The 21314-nt window shown below is 39.4% G+C and overlaps 3 protein-coding genes, 1 long non-coding RNA gene and 1 pseudogene across 6 annotated transcripts; 2 read left to right on the top strand and 3 right to left on the bottom strand.

The window, feature by feature from the left end:
- Positions 1–1207: 1207 nt before the first annotated feature.
- Positions 1208–4594, top strand: LOC148718815 (uncharacterized). 2 transcript variants are annotated; one of them, XR_015994189.1, is made up of 2 exons: positions 1208–1312; positions 2837–4594. It is a non-coding gene; the product is annotated as an uncharacterized LOC148718815 (long non-coding RNA). The 2 variants fall into 2 exon arrangements; XR_015994188.1 differs by having other exon boundaries at positions 1464–4594.
- A 2975-nt stretch (positions 4595–7569) lies between these two features.
- LOC148718814 (uncharacterized) lies at positions 7570–8448 on the bottom strand. Its single transcript, XM_088740006.1, has one exon. It carries the CDS (start codon positions 8446–8448, stop codon positions 7570–7572), a length of 879 nt encoding a protein of 292 aa, XP_088596132.1.
- Positions 8449–8565: 117 nt separating this feature from the next.
- Positions 8566–12095, bottom strand: LOC111331081 (uncharacterized protein K02A2.6). The gene is made up of 3 exons (XM_022936110.2): positions 11605–12095; positions 10073–11516; positions 8566–9438 (listed from the first exon to the last, which is right to left on the bottom strand). The coding sequence occupies exons 1-3, from the start codon at positions 12093–12095 to the stop codon at positions 8566–8568; spliced, it is 2808 nt and encodes a 935-aa protein (XP_022791845.2).
- LOC148718813 (uncharacterized) lies at positions 11744–19554 on the top strand (annotated as a pseudogene). The gene is made up of 2 exons (XR_015994238.1): positions 11744–16679; positions 17011–19554. The product of XR_015994238.1 is annotated as an uncharacterized LOC148718813 (transcript).
- Positions 19555–19622: 68 nt separating this feature from the next.
- LOC148718812 (uncharacterized) lies at positions 19623–21314 on the bottom strand. Its single transcript, XM_088740005.1, has one exon. The coding sequence runs from the start codon at positions 21312–21314 to the stop codon at positions 19623–19625; it is 1692 nt and encodes a 563-aa protein (XP_088596131.1).

Below are 21314 nucleotides of genomic sequence, written 5' to 3'. Positions count from 1 at the left end.
CAACTCTTCGAATGATTGTGTTTTTTCAGTTTTTCTTTAAAAAAAAAAACTTACACTGGTCTCCTAACAAATTTCTTTAGTTTTATTCCATCATGCTACAAAATTGGCCTTATCCGAACTCTTATTGACCGTATCTACAAAATCAACAACACCTCTTCCGGCCTTCAAAACGATCTTAAGAAACTTTCTGACACTTTAAAACGTAATTCTTTTCCTTCGCATATTATTGAAAGAACTTTCAAGCTGTATCTCGACGGGTCTTCTTCTCAAAATAGCCAGAACATTGATGACAATAATACACGTTACTTTAAACTCTCTTTTGTCGGCTATTATTCTAAAATAGCGAACCTCAAACTCCGACAACTCACTAAGCGCTTTTGTAAATCGGACCTAAATATCAAACTAGTTTTCACTTCTTTTAAAATTAAAAACATGTTCAGTGTTAAAGATCGTACTCCTGATGCTCTAAAATCCATGGTAGTTTATCAATTTTCTTGTGCGGGGTGTAATTCCCTTTACATTGGCGAAACTAGTCGCCTCTTCTCTACTAGGATAAAGGAGTACACGGAAAGTGATAAAAACTCGCATATTTTTAAGCATTTTAACACATCTCATTCTTGTAAGAACAAATACTCCCTTTCTTGCTTTATTATTCTGGATTCTGCTAACAACGCAATTGATTTAAAACCCAAAAAAGCTTTTTATATAAATAAGATCAAACCTGAGCTTAACAAACAATTACAGCATTATAACACTTTTCTAGGGTTTTAGTTCACACCTTTGATGTTTGGTGTCACGTTGTAATTAGTACCCGCTTTTGTATTACATCATACTGTAAATATTTTATTCATCTACTTGTCTGTTATATAATTACTCACGTTCTGTTACTCATTGATTGAAGATGGCATAAGCATGCCGAAACATGTCTCTCAAAAAAGTTGTCTATTTCTTACAATATCTATCATACTTGCTACTACTACGACCTTTTGCTTATGTATTGTTAACAAGTAATCACATGAATTTTCTCGATAAAATTTGGGATGAATCAGAGCTCAAAATTTTTTCAAAGACAACTAAAGGTTCGCCTTTGAAAAATTTACGTATGCACGAGTTTTCCAAAATTGCACTCGAAATCCTGTGACTTTGCGCGGGAAATTGCCGCGCGGGGGACTGAAACTGATCCCTTCGCGCATGCCCGATGTTTAACTGCTGTGCGGTTGAAGAGCACTTAGGAAGAGTCCTTGCCAAGCAAAGCATTGGATAAGACCCAAGAAGCGTTGACCCGTACAGTTCTGTGTCAAGGGCAACTTTGGTAAGTTTTATATTTCAGAGACTTCAGAGCTTGGTTTGGGTCCATGTTGTTGTTCCCTTCCATTGTCTCTAAATTTGGCAATAGAACAGTCTTCACCTTAAATTAGTCAAGTTTCAGTTTTAAAGTTTGCTCCATACATGGTGGTGGTTAGTCCCTAGGTACTTGTAAGTTAATCAAGATGGACTCTTGCAAGAAGTAGCAATTATCGAGGTATGGATGCGCGCGGGAAGCTTGGAAAGCACGAGAGAAACACCAAAGGTGTTTGAGGCGCAGTCATCGATCTCCAAAATCCTAACCTCGATATACACCTAGCTGAGACCACGGACTAACTCTTCCATACCACAGCCGCATTCTTGATTAAACATTTGGTTCTTTTTTTCGGATAAATATAAAAGTGGTTTCTCAGATTTGGTTGCCGCGGCCGTGGTTAACTGACTTTCTCATTTGGTCTCCGTTTCTGTTGGTCAATTGTGCGGCTCAACTTCGAGAACGTGCAGAGACTGTGAGGATAAAGACTTCTCAAAAAATCTCCTGAAGCAGATGAAATGTGCTACAAACCAAAAATATTGCACGTTTTAGACAAAGCTTGGGACTTGGACCATTTACATCTACATCTATGTCTACATTTTTTCTAGTCTGCATAATCATAATTGTATGATATATCACACCAATTTCAACCAAAAATAAAGAACAATACATATATAAGAATAACAAATAATCTTGATAGAAATGATATAAAATTAAAATTATAACAAGACTCATCTAATGTAATAAGCAAAAGCCTAAAAAAAAATTTTGGTAAACTTATTTTGAAACAAGCAACAGACTTAGAATTCATGATATCTGAAGGTAGAGTTTACTCATCTTTAGATCTAGGAAAAAAGACAACCTAGAAAATCTCTACTAGTTTTCTGTATTCTGTATATGTCATTATACGGCTTCCACACGTTCTGGTCTCCCAATGAAATATCAATTATTTTGTATGATTTAATGTCTGTAAGATTATGACTTTTTTCGTGCATTTGTGTTGGTTTGTTCTTCATTTGTCTTGTTTCTAATGTGTTCCATGTTATTTCTTTGATCATATCTTTAACACTTCATAGTAATTCCTAACTATCAAATAGAGTCGACTTAATCATGATCAGTGTCACAGAATGTGCACCTCTGTTTTGGACCTTGCACTGAGGAGCCCTAGGGTCAAACTTTAGCTATGACTGCTGGTGTTTTTGTTATGGAAAATGATTCAGAGGTGATTGTGATGTTTACAGAATCTTCTATCATGATTCAATGGATGATTTTTGCAAATTTTTCTTTCTTAAACAGAATTAGGCTGCATTTATATGGTCTTGGGTACCCAAGACAACCTTCCCCCCCCTCCCCAGACAACTTCATGGAGCATTTATATGAAGTTCAACATTAGCTAAATTTGCTAACTCTTGTATGGCAAGGTCAGGATATATATTTGACAAAATGGTTGACAACAGGAAAAGAGTAGCTGTAAACATTGTTTTTCTACTTTTTTAGTCTGACTGCAGTATTTTGATGGCTCTTGATATTTTCATGGTGCAGATATGGGAATTGAAAGCTAATCACGAAATGTTGACAGCCCAAGCTGAATTGAGAGGGAATGAGTTTGTATGTCAAGCTAAACAAAATCAAAGAATGCAAAGAAAGGTTACCCCCTTATTGGAAAAAAAAAAACAAGTAGGGTAAACCTGTGGTGGGGGCATCTCAGAGAAGAGGAATGGGACGGAAACCTGTTAATGTCTAGGAAGAACTGAGGTGATATATTGCACCAGAACCTAGGTTACCCAACCAAACTGCTCTTTTGGCTGAGAAAAAGCAAGCTTTAACCCTAAATTCTCTAAAGGATATGGCTCCCCATGTTAATGAACTCCTTTGGCATAGCCAGATCTACTATTCCAAAAGCTGTGCGTCATGTTTGCCAAGCTATAACTTTACACCTTGGTCCTAAGTATATTACATTGGCTAAGACCGAAAAAGTTACTCTTCATTTTCACATGATGTCACACTACTTGCACACGCCGGTATTCAAAAGTATTTGAAAAAGCAGTCGTACATAATGATCAGGCATAACATCAAGAGACAAAGAAAAGGAAAATCCAAGAAGAAGCAGAGGCTGTGGCTGCTAGAAAAGAAGCAGAAAGACTTGAAGCTGAAAGACTTGAGGCTGAAAAGGTTCAGTCAGAACAAGACAGCACCTCTGAAATATTAAGAAGGTTAGGATTTTCTATTCAGCTAAATTTACCACGTTTTTCCTCTTATTTAGCTAATATTAAGTTATATTCATAATTCATGAGGTCTGGATGACTGGGTAGTTTACAATATTGCGATATGTAATACTTGGATAATCGGCTACATCATCGCTGCAATCCGCTTTTTTTAACAAGTAGGGGTTGAAACCACAAATATGTACCTTTTCACGATATCTGGCCCTCGTAGGACTGGTCAAAGTTGAGTAATACTTGGAAAATGAGATAGAATCGCAAGAATTCGCGGGCGCAGATGCCATTTTGTCGCTTTGTTTATCCACCAGAAGATTTAGTGGTGTGATGTTGTGACTTTTTTGTCACGTGGTTGAAAATGATATATGAGAGACCTTGTTATAAATTTCCAAGAAATGGATTTTTCCAAGCATTAGCCTGTGTGAACAGAACACATATTCCTATTCAACAGCCTTTTGAAAGTTCTCATAATTATTTCTTGGGCAAAGTGAAATACACTCTCAAGGTGAAGGGAGTGTGTGATTATGAGGGGAAGTTTATTGATGTAGATTGCAAGTGGCCAGGAAGGATACACAGTGCAAAAGTTTCCAGTAACTCTAAGATTAATTGCAAGTTGAAGGATGGCACCCATCTGCTAATGTACAGACTCCTCCTTTCAGGTTATAACAAGGTTCCAGTTCTTTTATTGCTCCCTTATTTTGTGAAGGAGTACACAACCTGCACAGCAAATGAACTGGTTATGTTTAACAGTTTACTGAAAGCATCAAGAAATCCAATTGAGTGTGGTTATGGAGATGGGATATCCTAATTAGAGTGATGGACGTGCAGTTGAAACATGTGCCACAGATCCAGGGGTCGAAATGTTCCAGACTGTTTACCTGTGTCTGGTGACAGGCAGAATACTTTTTTTACCCGTCTCCGCCAACATCCAACTTGAACAGTATTATTTTAATGTTATTTTATTTTCATTTTTTAAAACTCAACTGGGGTAACAGTTGTACAATCATTAATAATAAACTGATAGAAAGCAATGACATTTTGTTGTCAACTTATTGTCTCAGCCTATTGAGACCTTTGGTTTGGCCCATAATCATCTACTAGTCTCCTGGTTTTCTTAGCATCATTCCACCTTAATCCAATGGCAGGCTCAGGGTTAAAGTTCTTTACAGTGACCCTGCTAAGGGCAACATGTATGAGGTCATTAAGTGACTCTTCTTTGAGTTTGCACCTCCAGTTAGATTTAACTCTATTCATAAGACTGAAACCATGTTCAACACGAGAAGTTGAGTAAATCAAAACTAACAATATTTTTGCCAAGCTCAAAATATTTCTTAATTCTGAGTTGCCTTTCTTTCTTACTACCTTGAGCCAGAATGTTTTTATTGTATGACCAGCACTTGTGGTTGCTAACACATTTCTTACATACCTCCCTACAGAAACTCTTTCTTCTATCTTCCCTGGTTTATAGCCTTTGCAAAGTAACAGATCATGGAAATGACAAACTAATTTACTAATTTCAGCTTTACCATATAGTGAAATGTTATCCCCATCACAATCTGGTTGTCTACCTATATCGAATATTGAAAAGAAGGACATTTCAGGGCGCACACCAATATTACTATCATTCAGTGGCCCAAACCTATCAGTGATAGTTTGCCCGAGATGGTTCACCAACAGTTCACTTTGATTTCTAACGTTGTTTTCATGCCTTGTTCTACTCTCTTTTAGTTGAACATTTCGGAATTTCCCATCCTTGATATGGGCACCTCAAATTCCTTTATCCTATTCTCACAGTCAAAACTTTAAAGTTCCCTTTTGGTACGTTTGATCATACTCGCAATAGTGTCTAATGCTTGCATCATCAGATTGCAAGACACAACTTAAACATTGAAATATTGCAAGTAGGACTTTAAAAACAGCAAATATGAATACAACGAGGTTCTCATCTTGAAGTTTTTCCTTTAGTCCAAGAGCTTTGTTCCTGGTTTCTAGCCTCGGAGTGTTGTCCAGGTTGCATTCTTGTAACTGCGCAGCAGCAGCAGTAGTAGTAGTAGTAGTAGTAGTAGTAGTAGTAGTAGTAGTAGTAGAAGTAGTAGTAGAAAACTTTATTTATACACAGTATCAATTTGTATTGCATGCTCTTCCTTCGAGCTGTGTTCTAAATACAAATTACTTAATTAGCCAATAATATATCTAACTAAATTAATTGTCTGTACAAGGTTTTAAACTGACTTTAAAAATGATTTCATTACTTAACTATAAAAAGGATTTCATTACTTTTAGCTACTTATCAATATTAATCAAATACATGACTTAAAGGAACAAAGAGTTGGCTGTAGCTTTGCGCTTAAGGTCAGGCTGTTCCATAGAACAGAACCACGATATTGGAAACATCGCTTACCTGCTTCAGTACTCAGTCTAGAAACAAAAAGGTTGTATTTTGCAGGGGTTTCATTAAGGGCCGGGCACCGGCCAAATTGACCAGTTGTAAGGACAGTTTTGCCCACCAGGTTTAACAATCTGGAGGAAGGTTTATCTTATAAAGAAGTTTGGTTCAAATAGTTTTTCCCGCCTGTGAAAACCAGTTGCCCTCCTGCTGAAAAAATTAATGAAACCCCTGATTTTGACTCTCAGATTATGCTAGTGAACACTGGATATAGATTTTAAAAGATTGTTTAAACAAGTCAGAGCAGGGTTATGGAGAGTCTTAAACAAAATGACTGCTAGTTGCTCAGAGCGCCTCCGCTCCAAGGAATCCCAACCGAGGTCACTGAGTAAAGTGGAGGATCTAATATTTAAGTCAGAAAAGGTAATTAAGCGTGCAGCCCTATTTTGTAATTTTTGGAGTCTCACAGATTGACATATGACACGTCAGATAGCCTCGAGGCCAGCGGATACTTTTTTGACAATGTTGTCAATATGGGAATCCCAGGCTAAGTTCTCATCCAAATCAATACCAAGATACTTGTACGTTTTAGCTCTTTCTAAGAAATGGTCATCAGTTTTGACATCAAACTGATAGTTTAAGTCAGCCAATCTTTTATGGCAACCAAAAATAGAATATTTGGTTTTTTTTACATTTAAGCTAAGTTTATTAGCTTGTAGCCAGGTCTTAATTTGGGCTAAGTCACTATTCAATTTGTATTGTTAAGTCAGCTGGATTATTTGAACTTAGAGTAAGACTTGTGTCATCAGCATACATTCTAGGCACAGAGTATAGGGGGCATGCAGGGAGGTCATTTATAGAGACTAAGAACAAAAGCGGTCCCAGGATTGATCCCTGTAGGACACCGCAAATAGTGGGGCAGTAGTCCGATAAATGGCCATTTACAAAGGTTTTCTTCTTACGATCTGTTAGGTAAGATTGAAACCACTTTGAAGTGGGAAATCCACTTCATAAAGTTGAAGTTTCTGTAATAGGATCGGGTGATCTACTGCATCAAAAGCTGTTTTTAGGTTGAGAAAAAGTACACTGTTGTGTATTCATTTAGTGGAGACACACACTCCTCAATTGCTTACTACTATTCTATCTTTATTCGTTGATCAAGTATCTTTTAAGCTGGTGGAATAGTCTTACTTAGTAACAGTACTTTCACATCACTCAGTAATCTTTCAGTGATATCACTGACACTAGTACAAGTACTTTTACTGTGTACTCAATACACGACATCCTTCCTGGGTGATGTTCAAAGAATCATAAGAAATATGATTAAAGCAGTCACAAGTTTGAAATTAGAATATGGTTAATTCAATAGTAAACGAAATTATCACAATCCCTTGTTGACTTAACTACCCTTCCAGACCTTGTAGTAATAACCTGGTCACTCTGGGAGTTTTGCTCCACAACCTTACTAGAGTGCTCGGTAATAGTTTTCGCTGAAGAATCATTAGACTCCTTGGACTTAACACTAGTGTTTACGTCTATGTCATTACTAATATGCTTACTGGGCACATGTTTTAGAAACTTTGCATTGCGTGTTGAAGTGGTGCCCGTGTCCACATTGACTAGACTTAAACGGTGAAAGTAAAATAATGTTCAACGGAGTCCATGTTGTTTGATATTACCCTCTTTCTTTGGGGTTCCGCGGCTGTTTTCGCTGCATCGGTCTTCCGTACTCGGCACTCTTTAGTGTTGTGGGACTTGGTCCGGCATTGTTGGCACCATTTATCCACTACTTTATGGGAGTAACAGTTTACAGTTTTGTGCCCCTTTTTGCCACATTTATAACAGTTTCCTTGGAACTTCGCTGGGAGCGCCTTGGACGCGTTAGCCAGCATAATACCGTCGTTTTCACTACGGCAACATCGCTCGTTTTCCTCATGGCTTCGAAGGGCTGTCTTAAACTCAGCAAAGGTCATTTGCTTTTCTCTCTGCATAACTACAGTAGCAAAAGCCCTGTAGCTGCTGGGAAGACCTTTTAGTGCCATAGCTACCAGTAAGCTATCGCTGATCACCTCCCCCGCTGCCTTCAGAGCAGTTGCCGCGGTCTCCGCCCTAATAATGTAGTCCGTGGTGGTCTCTCCGTCATTCATACGAAGCGAAGTCAGCTCTGTGTAGAGGGCAATGATTCTGGGCTTTCCTTTCCCTTGGTAGTGCTCTCGCAGCACGCGGAAAGCTTTTCTCCCATCGTTGTTGGCTTCCCTTATGACGAGGGACAAGCTTCTGTCGTCCAAACACTGAACTAGTTCGGCGAAGGCATGCGCTTTCTTTTCAGCACTGGGGGCTGTCGTTTCGCTTTCTGGGGGAACGACCACATTGTACAGCTTCTGAAGGCGCATGTATCCCAAAAACTTTACCTCCCATAGCTCGTATTTACTGTCATCCCCGTCAAACAGGAGTGTTCTCCTGGGCCCATAACCTGTTAGGTTCCAAGAGTTCGATGTCGCCATAGTAGTTACACAAAATGGCACATCAACCAATGCTAGGAGTAATAACTGATTTATTTCTCATAGTGAATCATATTATATACAGGTTTTTAGATAGGCGTAATTAGAACGAAACGATAATCATTTTAGGCATTTACCACAAAGGAAATTTGCAGGTGAGCAGTAGTACGTTGTGGTGTATTCTAATCTGGGGCAACTGTTAAGTAACTTAAGTGTGGGTGCTCGGAATATCCGGGCATGTATTCTAACAGCCTCAAATTCCGCGCTGACAAACTGTTTTCCGTTGTCAGAAACGATTTCTTCTGGAAACCCAAATCTAGCGAATATATCTTTCAACGCTTTGATTACTTCGGGTGAAGTGACCTCTTGTAAAATGAATGCTTCCGTATATGATAAATAATAATCAATGTAAGTCAAACTAGATTTTCCATTGATTGGACCAACGAGATCCACTGCACCTTTTACCCAAGGACCACAAGGTGAAATTGTTGGTTGGAGCGACGTGTACTTATTAAGAGGCTGATTAACTACGCACGCTTGACAGTTTTTCACCGTAGTTTCTGTTGCATCATCCATACCGGGCCAAAAAAAACGAGTTCGAAGAAACTGTTTAGTTTTGACGATTCCTTTATGAGTCTCGTGTGCTAATTTCAGAATGTTTTTTCGCAATGACTGTGGCACTACAATTCCGTTTCCTCGGAGAACAATTCCTTCGTAATTAGACAATTCGTCTTTTATTGCGCCATATGGTTTGAGATCACCTGTCAACAACCATTTTCCGCTTTGAACTTGAACAAGTGATTGGGACAGCGTGATGTCTTTGCTAGTTTTGGATTGTATGTCAGTGAGGGTGACAGCCTGAAGGTCTGACACATTTGATGTGAAAACAAATCTTATGTAGTCTTCACAAACGAAACCAGAATCCGAAAAATCGTCTTGATTAGACGGCAAACGCAACAACGAATCTGCTGTGTTAGCGTTGCCTGCGATATGCTGAATATGAAAGGTATACTGGTGCAATCTCCAAGCTAAGTGCTTGAATGTGCAGTGGTAAACTTTTGCTCGAGTGCGGATTTAGCATAGTAGAGAGAGGCTTGTTGTCAGTTAGCAAGGTGAATTCTAAGCCAAACCGATAATCGTGCAAACGCTCAACAGCCCAAACGCAACCTAGCGCTTCGCGCTCAATCTGTGAATATTTCCTTTCCGTCAATGTAAGTGATCGACTGATATACGCGATCAGTTTACGCTCACCAGTTCCTTGATCTTGCAGTAGAATTGCCCCTAAACCGACCAGACTGGCATCAGAGACAACATATGTTAGAGCGTCTAAACAAAAACAAGCCGAGGCTGGTGTGCCAGACAATGCTTCTTTCAAGGCCTCGAATGCCTTTACTTGCTCATTCCCCCACGACCACTTCTGTTCTTTCCGAGTGAGTTTTCAAAGTGGTTCGACTATGTTCGCATAATTTGGGATAAACTTAGAAACATAGCCACAAGTTCCGAGAAACGATCGAAGATCGGATACGTTGTCGGGAGAAGGTGTAGCCTTGATAGCTTCTGTTTTCGCTGGATCAGGTTCGATTCCTTATTCAGAGACAACATGGCCTAAAATCGAAATTTGCTTTACCCCAAATTCACACTTGCTACGATTGAGCTTGAGTTTGTGCTTACGGCATCGATTGAAAACTTTGCAGATCCGCTGAGTGAGTTCAGCCATTGTCTTGCCATAGATAATTATATCATCGACCGAAATGCGGACACCCTGGATGCCAAACAAAATTTTATCCATCATTCTCTGGAACGCTTCGCTCGCGTCGCTGAGACCGAAAGGAGTTCGCTTAAATCGGTAACAACCACGAGGCGTAATAAACATGGTGACATAACGCGACTCTTCAGCTAGCGGTAATTGAAAAAACCCACTTTTGGCGTCAATCTTAGCGAAGTATTTAGAACCATGCAAAGCATGCAAGGTATCCTCAATCTTAGGTAGAACATATCGTTCTCTAATAATGGCCTTATTGACCTCTCTGAGATCGCAACATACTCTAAGGTCACCCGACTTTTTGGGAACAATAACTAAATTTGAGACCCAGGGACTTGCTTCTGTCACCTCTTCAATTATATCTCCTCCTAGCATCGTGTCAAGTTCATTGTTAACTGCTTCTATTTGACTGACAGGTATGCGCCTTAGGTGTTGACTTACGGGTTTGACCTCAGTGTCAATAGCTATTTTGTGTTCAAAATTTGTAACCTTTACTAATCCTTGAAAAACATCATCGTACTCTAGGAGCAAGGAATCAAGCTTACTAGTCTGACCGACTGAATTTACTTGGGTAAGGATTTCTAGCATGAAACTAGAATCTCTTCCTAGTAATGATTCTGCCTTACCCTCTATTACGTACACTTTTGAGTTAATGGCCTTGTGGCCAATACTTATGACAGTGTGAAAATAACCCTTAAAGATTAACGCCTCGTCTTGTCCATACGCGGTAAAACGCTTTCGAGTTTCTTTCAGTTCACAGTTCTTGAATTGCATTTTATGTAAATGAGAGGAAATTATATAGTACTTACAGCCTGTGTCCACGATCATTTTGGTTTTTCGTTTGTTTATCATAGCTGTGATGGAGTTGTCCACATTGTTCATGAAGAGTACTGGCTCTTTGCTATCCTCACCTGAACTGTCTTCAAGCCAGTTAGCAGGTTTGTTGGATGAGAGGCTACGAACCTTCATTTGTTGAGGTTTCTTCCCTTTCCATTTCTTTCCTTTCATCTGTGCCGTTTTAGGCTTGGAGCGACAAACTCGTTGTAGGTGTCCCACCTTTTTGCAGTTGTTGCAAGTGGATTTAAGCACACCGCATTCACTTGGGCTATGACCATCCGTGCCACCACATCTGTAGCAGTTGAAGCGCTTCACTGGTGGTCTGCTAGAGGTACCCACGCGGTCAATGGTGATTGGGTTCTCTTTGGAGCCTTGAGAAAGTAGTCGTGCTTCTTGAACGGTGGTCTCTGCGTTATGAGCTATCGTTACTGTCTTGGCAAGCTGCAGGTCTTCTTTTCTGGAGAAGCCTTTGCTTTAGAGTATGGGAGGAGCATTTTTCGACGATTTGGTCCCTTATCATCTCCTCCTCTAAGTCGCCGAAGTTGCAAGACTTTGCCAACTCTCTCAAGCTTGTTAGACAAGCGTCGATGGACTCATCTGCCTTTTGTGCTTGCGATCTGAATTTGTTTTGTTTTGCAACTATGTTGCATTTTGGAGCGAAATATTCGTTCAGGGTGGTCTTTGCTTCCTCAACAGTTTTGTGTTCACCTGGGAGAGTGTTGAAGATGTGTTGAACTGAAGGGCCAAGGCAGTGTAGCATTGTCGCTCTCTGAACGGGATCTGCCTTTTTCTGCAAGTCTGATGCAATGGCGTAGATTTCAAACGCACTGACCCAGTTTTTCCACTCGCTGTAAAGATCTGCAGCATCAATATTGAACAGTGCGGGTAACAATCGTTCCATCTCTTGTGAACTCTCTGCCGGTTCTGGCTGTTTATTTTCTTCTGCCGTTTCTGGCTGTTCGATTTCTTCTGCTGTTTCTGGCAGTTCGATTTCTTCTACCTGTTCAGTAGTTCGGATCTCTTCCTCGTCGCCAATGTGTTGTGTATTCATTTAGTGGAGACACACACTCCTCAATTGCTTACTACTATTCTATCTTTATTCGTTGATCAAGTATTTTATAAGCTGGTGGAATAGTCTTACTTAGTAACAGTACTTTCACATCACTCAGTAATCTTACAGTGATATCACTAACACTAGTACAAGTACTTTTACTGTGTTCTCAATACACTACGTACACCATTTATCAGACCACTGTCTATGTTCAGGTACCACTTGTTAGTGCAGACAACATAGTTTCTATCAAGTGCCTTCACAGCTTGTTCCCTGTGTGCTACCCACCTTGTACCTTTCGCTGTGGGGTGAACCACTGAATTGACTTCTAAAAGTTCAACTGTCCTTTTCAGACTTCTTGACTGTAGGTTACTGTTGTCATAGAAACAACAGAGCCCATCTAGTAAACTGTGTGCATCATTATACAGTGATATGTTCTTAACTGCATCTTTGAAGGACAATTCCAGACGATGATTTGCACAATGAAATTCCAACAGCCATTTGATTTCATTTCTGAGCAGTCTACACATGTTTTTCATTACACGAGGTCCATCTGTTGCTAGTTCAACACATTTTCTCTTGACATCCACATCAAGATCAGAAAAGGGTACAAAAAAAGCCATCTGCAAGGTTTTGTCCCGTTGCACATCCCTGAACTCCAACAATTTTCACAAAATCTACACAGGGTTCGTAGTTCTCATCTAGATATGAAACGAAGTAGGACTCCTGTTCAATATTGGCAGAGTTTGTAGACCCATCTAAAGCCACAGCAATAAATTCAGAACCGTTTCTCTTGTGCCATTTCAAGTCACTTTCATGTTTGGCAATGTAGTGAATAAATTCATTCGCTTGTTTATCATTGTTGTAGCGTTTTGTTAGGATGTCATCACCATAGTTTGAAGCTTGGAGTTCTGTTAGGTTGGCAAAGTCAGGATACGGCTTTTCGTTTTTGGCCACAAAGAATGCAGTTGTAAACAGTTTTTCATGAGGTCGATGTTGTGCTTTTCCATGGTATTCAGAGCTTTCACAATGGGCTGCTCTGCTAGATGTTTTTTACTGTTTAATAATGCCGAGTGGCTAGTTTTATGAGCATTAAACATTAAACATACTTTATTGATTCCAGAAGCAGACTATATATACACTAAAAAGGAAAGGGAAAAAGATGCTTCTAGAAAGGGAAGTTAAGAGGTTATCCCTATGTGAAAACTCCCTAAAGAAAAAAGTCTAAATGAAAATAAAATACTTAGTTACAATTAAATATTTATGTACTATTTAAGCTGAGATTTAAAATGCTGAAGGATTATCAGCTTCCACTATGTTTCTTGGTAATTCATTCTGTAATTTAACAATCCTAATGAAAAATGAATGTTTATAACAATTAAGTCTTCCCAGTTTGACGTAAAGTTTGTACTGATGATATGCTCTCGTACATCTAGTTGTAGTGAAATCAAAAAAGTTTTCAAATTCTAAATGGTAAAAACCAAAATAAATTTTATAACACTCAGCTAAAGATAAATAAGTTTTACGGTGGGAAAGAGTAGGCCATTTTAGCAAATTGCATTGGTCTTCATAGGACATGTCTCCTTTGCGTTGATTTAAAGCAAGTCTTGAAGCTCTTTGCTGTACATTCTCAAGAGCATGGATGTCCTCGACGAGGTAAGGACACCAGACAGGTACCACATATTCCAAAATTGGCCGTTCAAGAGATTTGTAGAGCATAGAAATAATAATTGCATTAGCGGTGCCTATCAAGTGTTCAATAGAACCCAGGACTTTATTCGCTTTGTTTACAGTTATACTAGTCAGGGGTGTAGCCAGGATTTCTAGGAGGGGGATTCCAAATTGGTTCCAAAGAAAACGGTTCTAAAATCCTAACATTACGTATGTACAAGACTTGGCGTTTATGCTACGCAAACAGAAGACATCTTGGTTGCTGTTGAGCGAACGTGTTTATCACTTCCTCGATATTTATATCTCGGTGGTAATTGATGTTCATCAGTGCCAGCCCAGACTCTTGCTTGCTTGACATGGTCGACCTCAGGTATGTTTTTAACCTTCTTAGTGTGCTAAATGAGTGCTCACATTCAGCTGACAGTATCGGCAACGTGCACAAAATGCGGATCAAGGTGTGGATGTTAGGAAAGAACTCTTGATCGCATGCTGCGAGTGTCTGAACTGCACTGGTGGGAAGGTTGGCATCCTCAGTGCTGCATTACTTTCTCTTCCATCGCAGGAGCTCAACATCAACCACATGAGGAGAAGGAAAGTTGCTCTCATAAAACTCTAGCGCTGCTCCAATGTCAGGATTTCTGTCTCTGCCGGCTACCACCTCAGGAAGAAGATTAAATAGGCTGGACAAGACACCATCATTAGGAGGATTGGAGTATGTTTTCATCTCTGATTGTAGATGGTCTAGAAGGGGAATAGCAACTGCCCTCTTGTAGTAATCAGATGGTGTCTGGGCTGGTACATTGTCGCCATGCTGCTGCTGATTGGTTCGGTGCGGCATGGAAGGCACAACACCGACATTTTCTGCGGTAGTGACTGCCAGATGAAACCACTTGGTCCAGTTGTCTCGGATGTCCTGGAGATCGTCCGTGACATTATTACTGTTAGTGTACGCCTCATTAAGTCTTACTTAACGGCCTAGTGTAAAGACAACCATTGTAAGCATAGGAAAATGAAGAATTTCAGGAATCGAGAGTCCATTACACTCTTGCTGAGATGAAGTGACTGAGCAGAGGGGGGTTTTTTGACCGAGAGGGGGTTCCAGAACCCCTGGAACCCTCCCCTGGAACCCTCCCCTGGCTACGCCCCTGCTAATGTGGTTTACTCCATGAGAGGTCCTTAGTTATTATAACACCGAGATCTTTAAATTTATCTACGTCTTTCAAGGGCTGTTCTAAGAAATAATTGGTTACTGACTTATCATGTGAATGTGTAATTCTCGTAGATTCACATTTATCCATGTTAAAATGTAGTTGCCATTTACAAGCCCATTCACTAATGTTGGTAAGATCTTCCTGAAGATGCTGACAATCTGTAATCGGATCAATTATCTCTCTATAGGTCTTTGTATTGTCTGCATATAATTTGACTGTAGACGATACGCATTCAGTTATGTCATTAATATACAGTAAGAATAATAGAGGCCCAAGGATGGTCCCTTGTGGAGTGCCGGAGGTGACACACAACCAATCAGAACAAGATCCCCTAATAACTACATGTTGTTTCCGACCAACCAGAAAAGCCAGTTAAGCAGACAACCGTCGATGCCATTACTTTTTAATTTTAAAAGCAGCCGCTCGTGAGGAACACTGTCAATAGCTTTAGCAAGATGGAGAAAGATGGCATCGGTAGGAGTGGAGAGATTTCGTGATTTTGCCCAGTCATTAAACGTTGATAATAATTCAGTTGCAGGAGATCTTCCTCGCAGAAAGCTGAATTGGTTGTTGTTGATAAGGTCAATTCATGCCAGAAATGAAACATCCTGTCGAAAACAATTTTTTCACCGATCTTACAGGGAATGGAAGTAAGGGAAATTGGGCAGTAGTGTTCTCTCGAAGAACTAGGACCCTTCTTGCATAGAGGTGTAATATTTGCAGGCTTCCATTCATCAGGTAGAAGGCCAACAGAGAACGTTTTGTTTAGCATATATGTCAATGAAGGTGTTAATTCCGATGCACATGATTGTAAGATGCACGGCACGATATGGTCAGGCACAGGGGACTTGTTGGGCTTGAGTTTTAGGAGGAAGCGGTTAACCTCATTGACACAACAACCAATGTTTGCAAGCTTCTTGTCAACAATACAATCTTGTGTAGGAAAATTTACATAATCTTCAGTGGTAAATACCGAGGAGAAATATGAGTTCATGCTTTGAGCAATACCAGAGTTGTCTGTTAGAACAGATCCATCAACTTTCAAGGAGATAAGATTATTAGTACCTCTTCTCTTAGACTTGACAAAATTCCAAACTTCTATCGTCCAAACACCAGACCAGTTCTGCAAACGCACTATCTTTCTTTTCCTTGCTGGGTTCTGCTTCTTCACCTTCTTGTATAACCACACTGTGAAGCCTCTGAAGGTGCCTGTATCCTAAGAACTTCACCTCTCCTAGCCTGTACTTCCTTTTGTCCCTGTGAAATGAGCTTTCTACTGGGCCCATAACCTGTTAGGTTTACTGATGCCACCATTTTGTAATTAGTTACATACACATCACACAAGTAGGAGAAGGGGTAACAACTGATTTTTATTGCATATTTCACTGACTTTTACAATCATTCATAAGTGGTTCTGATTTAAGTTCATACTTGGCATACACCGAATCTAAATATGGCGGACAGCGTGGGGAGAATGGGCCGTACGTCACGTAAACAAGGCTGGTCAGTCATCTAGTTTTCCCGCCGGCTTTGAAATTTTTGCTGAAAACATGGAAACTGAACTTACTGAGGAAGATATTGTGGGAGCTAGCCTCTGTGGAAGACAGCCCTGTTCTCTGAAGAACGACGAGCTTCGTTTCTGGCTCAAATGTCGTGGAGATTCTTTGAAAGGTCTCAAAACGAAGGCACAACTTGTTAAGCGGTAGGTGAGACAGACTGATAAATTCACTTTCACTTTGTAAGCTTTACTTTCGGAGATAGTTGAAACATTCGAAGCGATTGCAGTTTAATCAAAAGAAAAATAAAAGGAGATTATCACTTTATAAAAGTCAGCAATATTACAGAATTGTTATAGTTGGATTATTAATAAGAAATAGGACCGTTTCGCGCTTTTCGACTCGTCAAACTTGTCAACCTTCTCTTAATACGAGTTTGTTAGTTAGAAATCACTTAATATCAGCAGTCATTTCAAATGTGCAATGTTATTTATTGTTTTGCTGCTTTAGATTTATATAAGGGAACTTTTTTTTCAGAGTCGAAGAATACATTAAATCCGGCAGAGATAAAAATGTGATCGACCCAGATGACGACAAGATATACACAAAACGTAAACGATTAAAAACAGCGCACAACAATCCAAGTGACAAGTCAAATTTCTCTCTTACACCCTTGTATCCTAAAGATGGATGGGGTAAAAGTCTTCAAAGGATGCCGTTTTTCACACGAGCTGAAATGAATTTGCATATTGCCAAGACAGGGAAGAATCTTGACCCAAGTAAAAATCATTCTGTGCCGACATGTATCAGGAAAGCGACGACATTCGAAAAAGATCGCTATTTGAAAGACATTGAAACTGCTAGTGACTCCAATTTCTTTTATTTTAAAGCACGTTGCTACCATAGCTTTAGAAAAAACGACCCACCCCATGACATAAAAGTGGCTTTGTCGATCATTTCTGGAAGTGTTATCCATGCAATTTGCACCTGTATTACAGGAGAACTCGGATATTGCAACCATACATTAGCATTGATGCTTATAATCTGCAAATACAGTTTACATGAATGTAATCATGTGAACGATCTAGACAATGAGGATGAAATGAACCCTAAGGAAGCCTGCACTTCAAAATTGCAACTTTGGCATAAGAGAGGTAGAGGAGCTGTGATAAAACCGCAACCAGTGATGGATGTCTTTGTGTCTAAAACCAAAAGTGAAGCTAAAATATCTACTACTTCAAGGGAACCAGGAGTCAAGTGCCTTTTGTATGAGGCTAGAAACTCCATACAGAATCAGATACAAGCTGAATCTAAACTTCAACGAAAACTTGAGGCTATAAATCCCAAAATGGCCCTGGCACAAATCATGGCATCCAATACTTCCAACCAACCAGATTGTATTGAATCAAAATTTGGCAGTTGTGCTCAGGGATCATATGGGAGCTACCAACTAGCTTTTACTGAAGACAACTTTAATGTGTACATGGACATATCTTCATTCTCAAGAGTACCTTTACAAGAAATCTATGAATATCCATTATTTCCTTTGATGGATAACCAAGATGATGTTTACACAGTACCAGAAGAACTTGAGGAAGCAGAGCAGAGATTACTAAGAAACATTAAAGTGGACAAATCTCAAGTGAATGACATTGAAACTAAAACAAGAGGGCAATCAGGCAGTGAGGAATGGAAAAGGGAAAGAAGGTTTAGATTTACTGCTTCCAATTTTGGATTGATTGCGAACAGAAAAAAACAACATGAGTCCCTTGTTAACAACCTTCTACATCCAAAACCTATAAATAACAAATTTACCAGGCATGGGAATCAGTATGAAAGTATTGCAATAAGACAATACCAGAAGTACATGCATTCAGTAAAAAAGCCGGTTTTAGTTTACAAGTCAGGTTTTGTTGTTTGTTTAACCTCACCATACCTTGGTGCCTCCCCAGATGGCAAAGTTGTAGACAAAGGCTGTAACTCACCTTTTGGGCTTATTGAAGTCAAATGTCCAAAGACAAAGTTTATGGTAACACCCCTTGATGCCTGTTCTCATGATGGGTTCTTTTTAGAAAATTGTGATGGCCAGCCAAAGCTGAAACGAGACCACTCTTACTACAAACAGGTACAGGGCATGCTAGGAATCACAGGAGCCAAGTGGTGTGATTTTGTTGTTTATACAAGCAGAGGAATGAGCATTGAGAGAATCCCATTTTCAGGAACAGTTCTGGCTCAATCTACAACAACGTCTGAAAGATTATTACTTCACACACTTTATCTCCAAAGCAGCCAGTGAGTTTAGCAAAAGTCAATGACTTGTTTCAAAACCTTTTATGCAAAACATAAAAATGACATTCTAATTCATGGATACAGCAACTTTTCTAGTAAATAGGATAAAATCATGTTCAGAAAATATGGAATACTATTTTGCATAATAAACCATAGATAGACTGCAAATTGAAACAATGGGGTGACAATTAGTTAGGTTACATTTAATTTGGCCTGATTATATAAAGTGCCAGGGTTTACCAGTGTGTTTTGTCTCCCCTGCTAGTTAAAGGAAAAAGAAAGCAGCTTGGTCAGCCCACTTCATAATAATCAGGACCTTGTGTCACACTTTAATTAAGTTGTATCTTTCAATTGCATTGTGTTGTTCTCATTGTGATCTATCTATGATACCCTTGGATGGCTAATTTAATCACTTATATCAAAGCTGTGCAACTCCAGCAAATTACTGAAAAGACTAATAATTGTGCGATTTTCCTTCTAATTTGTGAGTGACATTTAACAAAAGAAAACAATGAGTTTTAACACTAATGCTATTTAATAGTTAGGATATTCGTTTAATGATGAGGAAAAAGACACTGTACTTGTAATAGCCATGTATTGGCACTACATTTTAATTACCTTTGAAAGAAATGAAACTTAACAATTACCAAATGTACCTGTGTATCATAGTTACAGGCTTTAGTACAATACTTGATACAAATGAAATTTAACAAAAGTTTGTTTTTGGTTAAGGATGAAAAGTAGATTTCCATATGGGTATGTTAATAAAGGCATTATGGTTAACACATTGAATATGTAAAATGCGTACTGATTGTCATATTGATATACATGCTTGACCACACAAAGTATGGTTGGGTCATTCATTCTGATATGAGAGGGTCATGTGTATTGCAGAGGAATGCACATACAGACCACATTTGATTAACCACTCCAAACATGCTGAGGGGAATCACTTTGTCCCAGATATGAAAGTTCTTTATTTTGTTAATAGCCCTCTCAACATGAATTCTTATGCTAGCTATTTGCTGGGTTTTGACAACATTTTCAGCAGACATTTGTGAATCACCTCCTAAAAATGGTGGGATGTTGTTCTGGACACCCAAAGGTAACAAGTCATCAATTTGAAACCCTTTGTCTGCCATGACCTGGTCACCACATTCAAAATCTTGAACCAGGAACCCACTCCTCGTTACAATTTCTCGGTCACTGATGCTCCCTGTGTAAAGCTGGCTGATAAATGTTATTGCTCTGCTGGGAGCAATACCGATCAAGGCCTTTAAGGTGACATGATTTTTATACGAACTAAAAAGTTCACTGTTTAAAAGCAAACTGCTAGGCATTTCACATCTCACCTCTGTGCAGTCTATTATGACTCTCGTGTGAGGGTATTTTTCTTTGAATATAGCTGGCATAGTCTCATCTATAGTCCTCCTTGAAGGCCATATGCAGATAGGAGCAAATTTAAGGTACATGAAGTTTATCCAAGTAACAAAAATTCTGCTAATGGTTGACTGCCCAACACAATACAGATGAGCCAGATGTAGTTCTGCAAAGCCTCTCCTGAGTCGGCATATTACAATGAAGAACTGGTCCCTTGGTTTGATTTTGCATTTGGGTCCCCTCTTGTTGTTCACATATTGTTCAGTCTGTTCACTCCCTTCTTCATAAAAGTCATCTGGTAAGTCTTCACTTGCTTTTTCTTTGGGTCGTATGTTTTCACAATCTGTTCCTGGATCAAGGTATTCCAACATCGCGTTAAAGACGTTTATTTTTGGAAAACCAGTATAAAAAGCAACATCTTGGTCACAATCGAACCGATCAACACAAAATGTTCTCGATTCTAGGCTCGAGTTGGTGTCTTCGAGGCTCCTTACTTTTGATTGGAGACTTTCGTTTTCTTTTAAAAGTTCCTCGGAACGTCTCTTTTGTTCAGCTAATACTTCCTCAAGGCACACCAATTTGTCTTGTAATTCCTTACAAGAAATACAAGTGTTATCATCCTCCATACTATCTCCAGAATGTTGCTCTTCTTCTACAGCCGATTCAGCAATAACATATTTCTTCTCAGTACTATATCCAGAATGTTGCTCTTCGTCTACAGCCGATTCAGCAATAGCACATTTGTTCTCCGTACGATCTCCAGAATGTTGCTCTTCTTCTACAGCCGAATCAGCAATAACAGATTTGTTATTTTCTGCTGTTTTGTTCAACTTTCGCTTCCTGGATGACGAAGCAGTCGAACGCAATCGGTTTTTGGGCGGCTTTCTCTTCTTTGGAGAAACACTCCAGATAAATCTCGACGGAACTGACGTTTCCAATGGATGAACCCGTCTAGTTAATGTTTTTCTCAGATCAGACGGCTTGAAATGTAGTGAGCAAACTTTAGTTTTGTCAGTTACTTGGAAATCCCTCCCTTCGTCGCGTCGAATGGCGTGAATCCATTGTTTTCTCCTTGAACGCTCCTTTGGGAAGTTGAAAAACGAAACTTTTTTGCCTTTTCCCGACTTGTAACCTCTCTGAGTGCAACCAACAACGCAGCAGTGTGAAGGCAT

Source organism: Stylophora pistillata, chromosome 12 (assembly GCF_964205215.1).
Source record: "Stylophora pistillata chromosome 12, jaStyPist1.2, whole genome shotgun sequence".
In the NCBI taxonomy this organism is placed as follows: domain Eukaryota; kingdom Metazoa; phylum Cnidaria; class Anthozoa; order Scleractinia; family Pocilloporidae; genus Stylophora; species Stylophora pistillata.
This window is presented reverse-complemented; position numbering and strand designations above follow the sequence as displayed.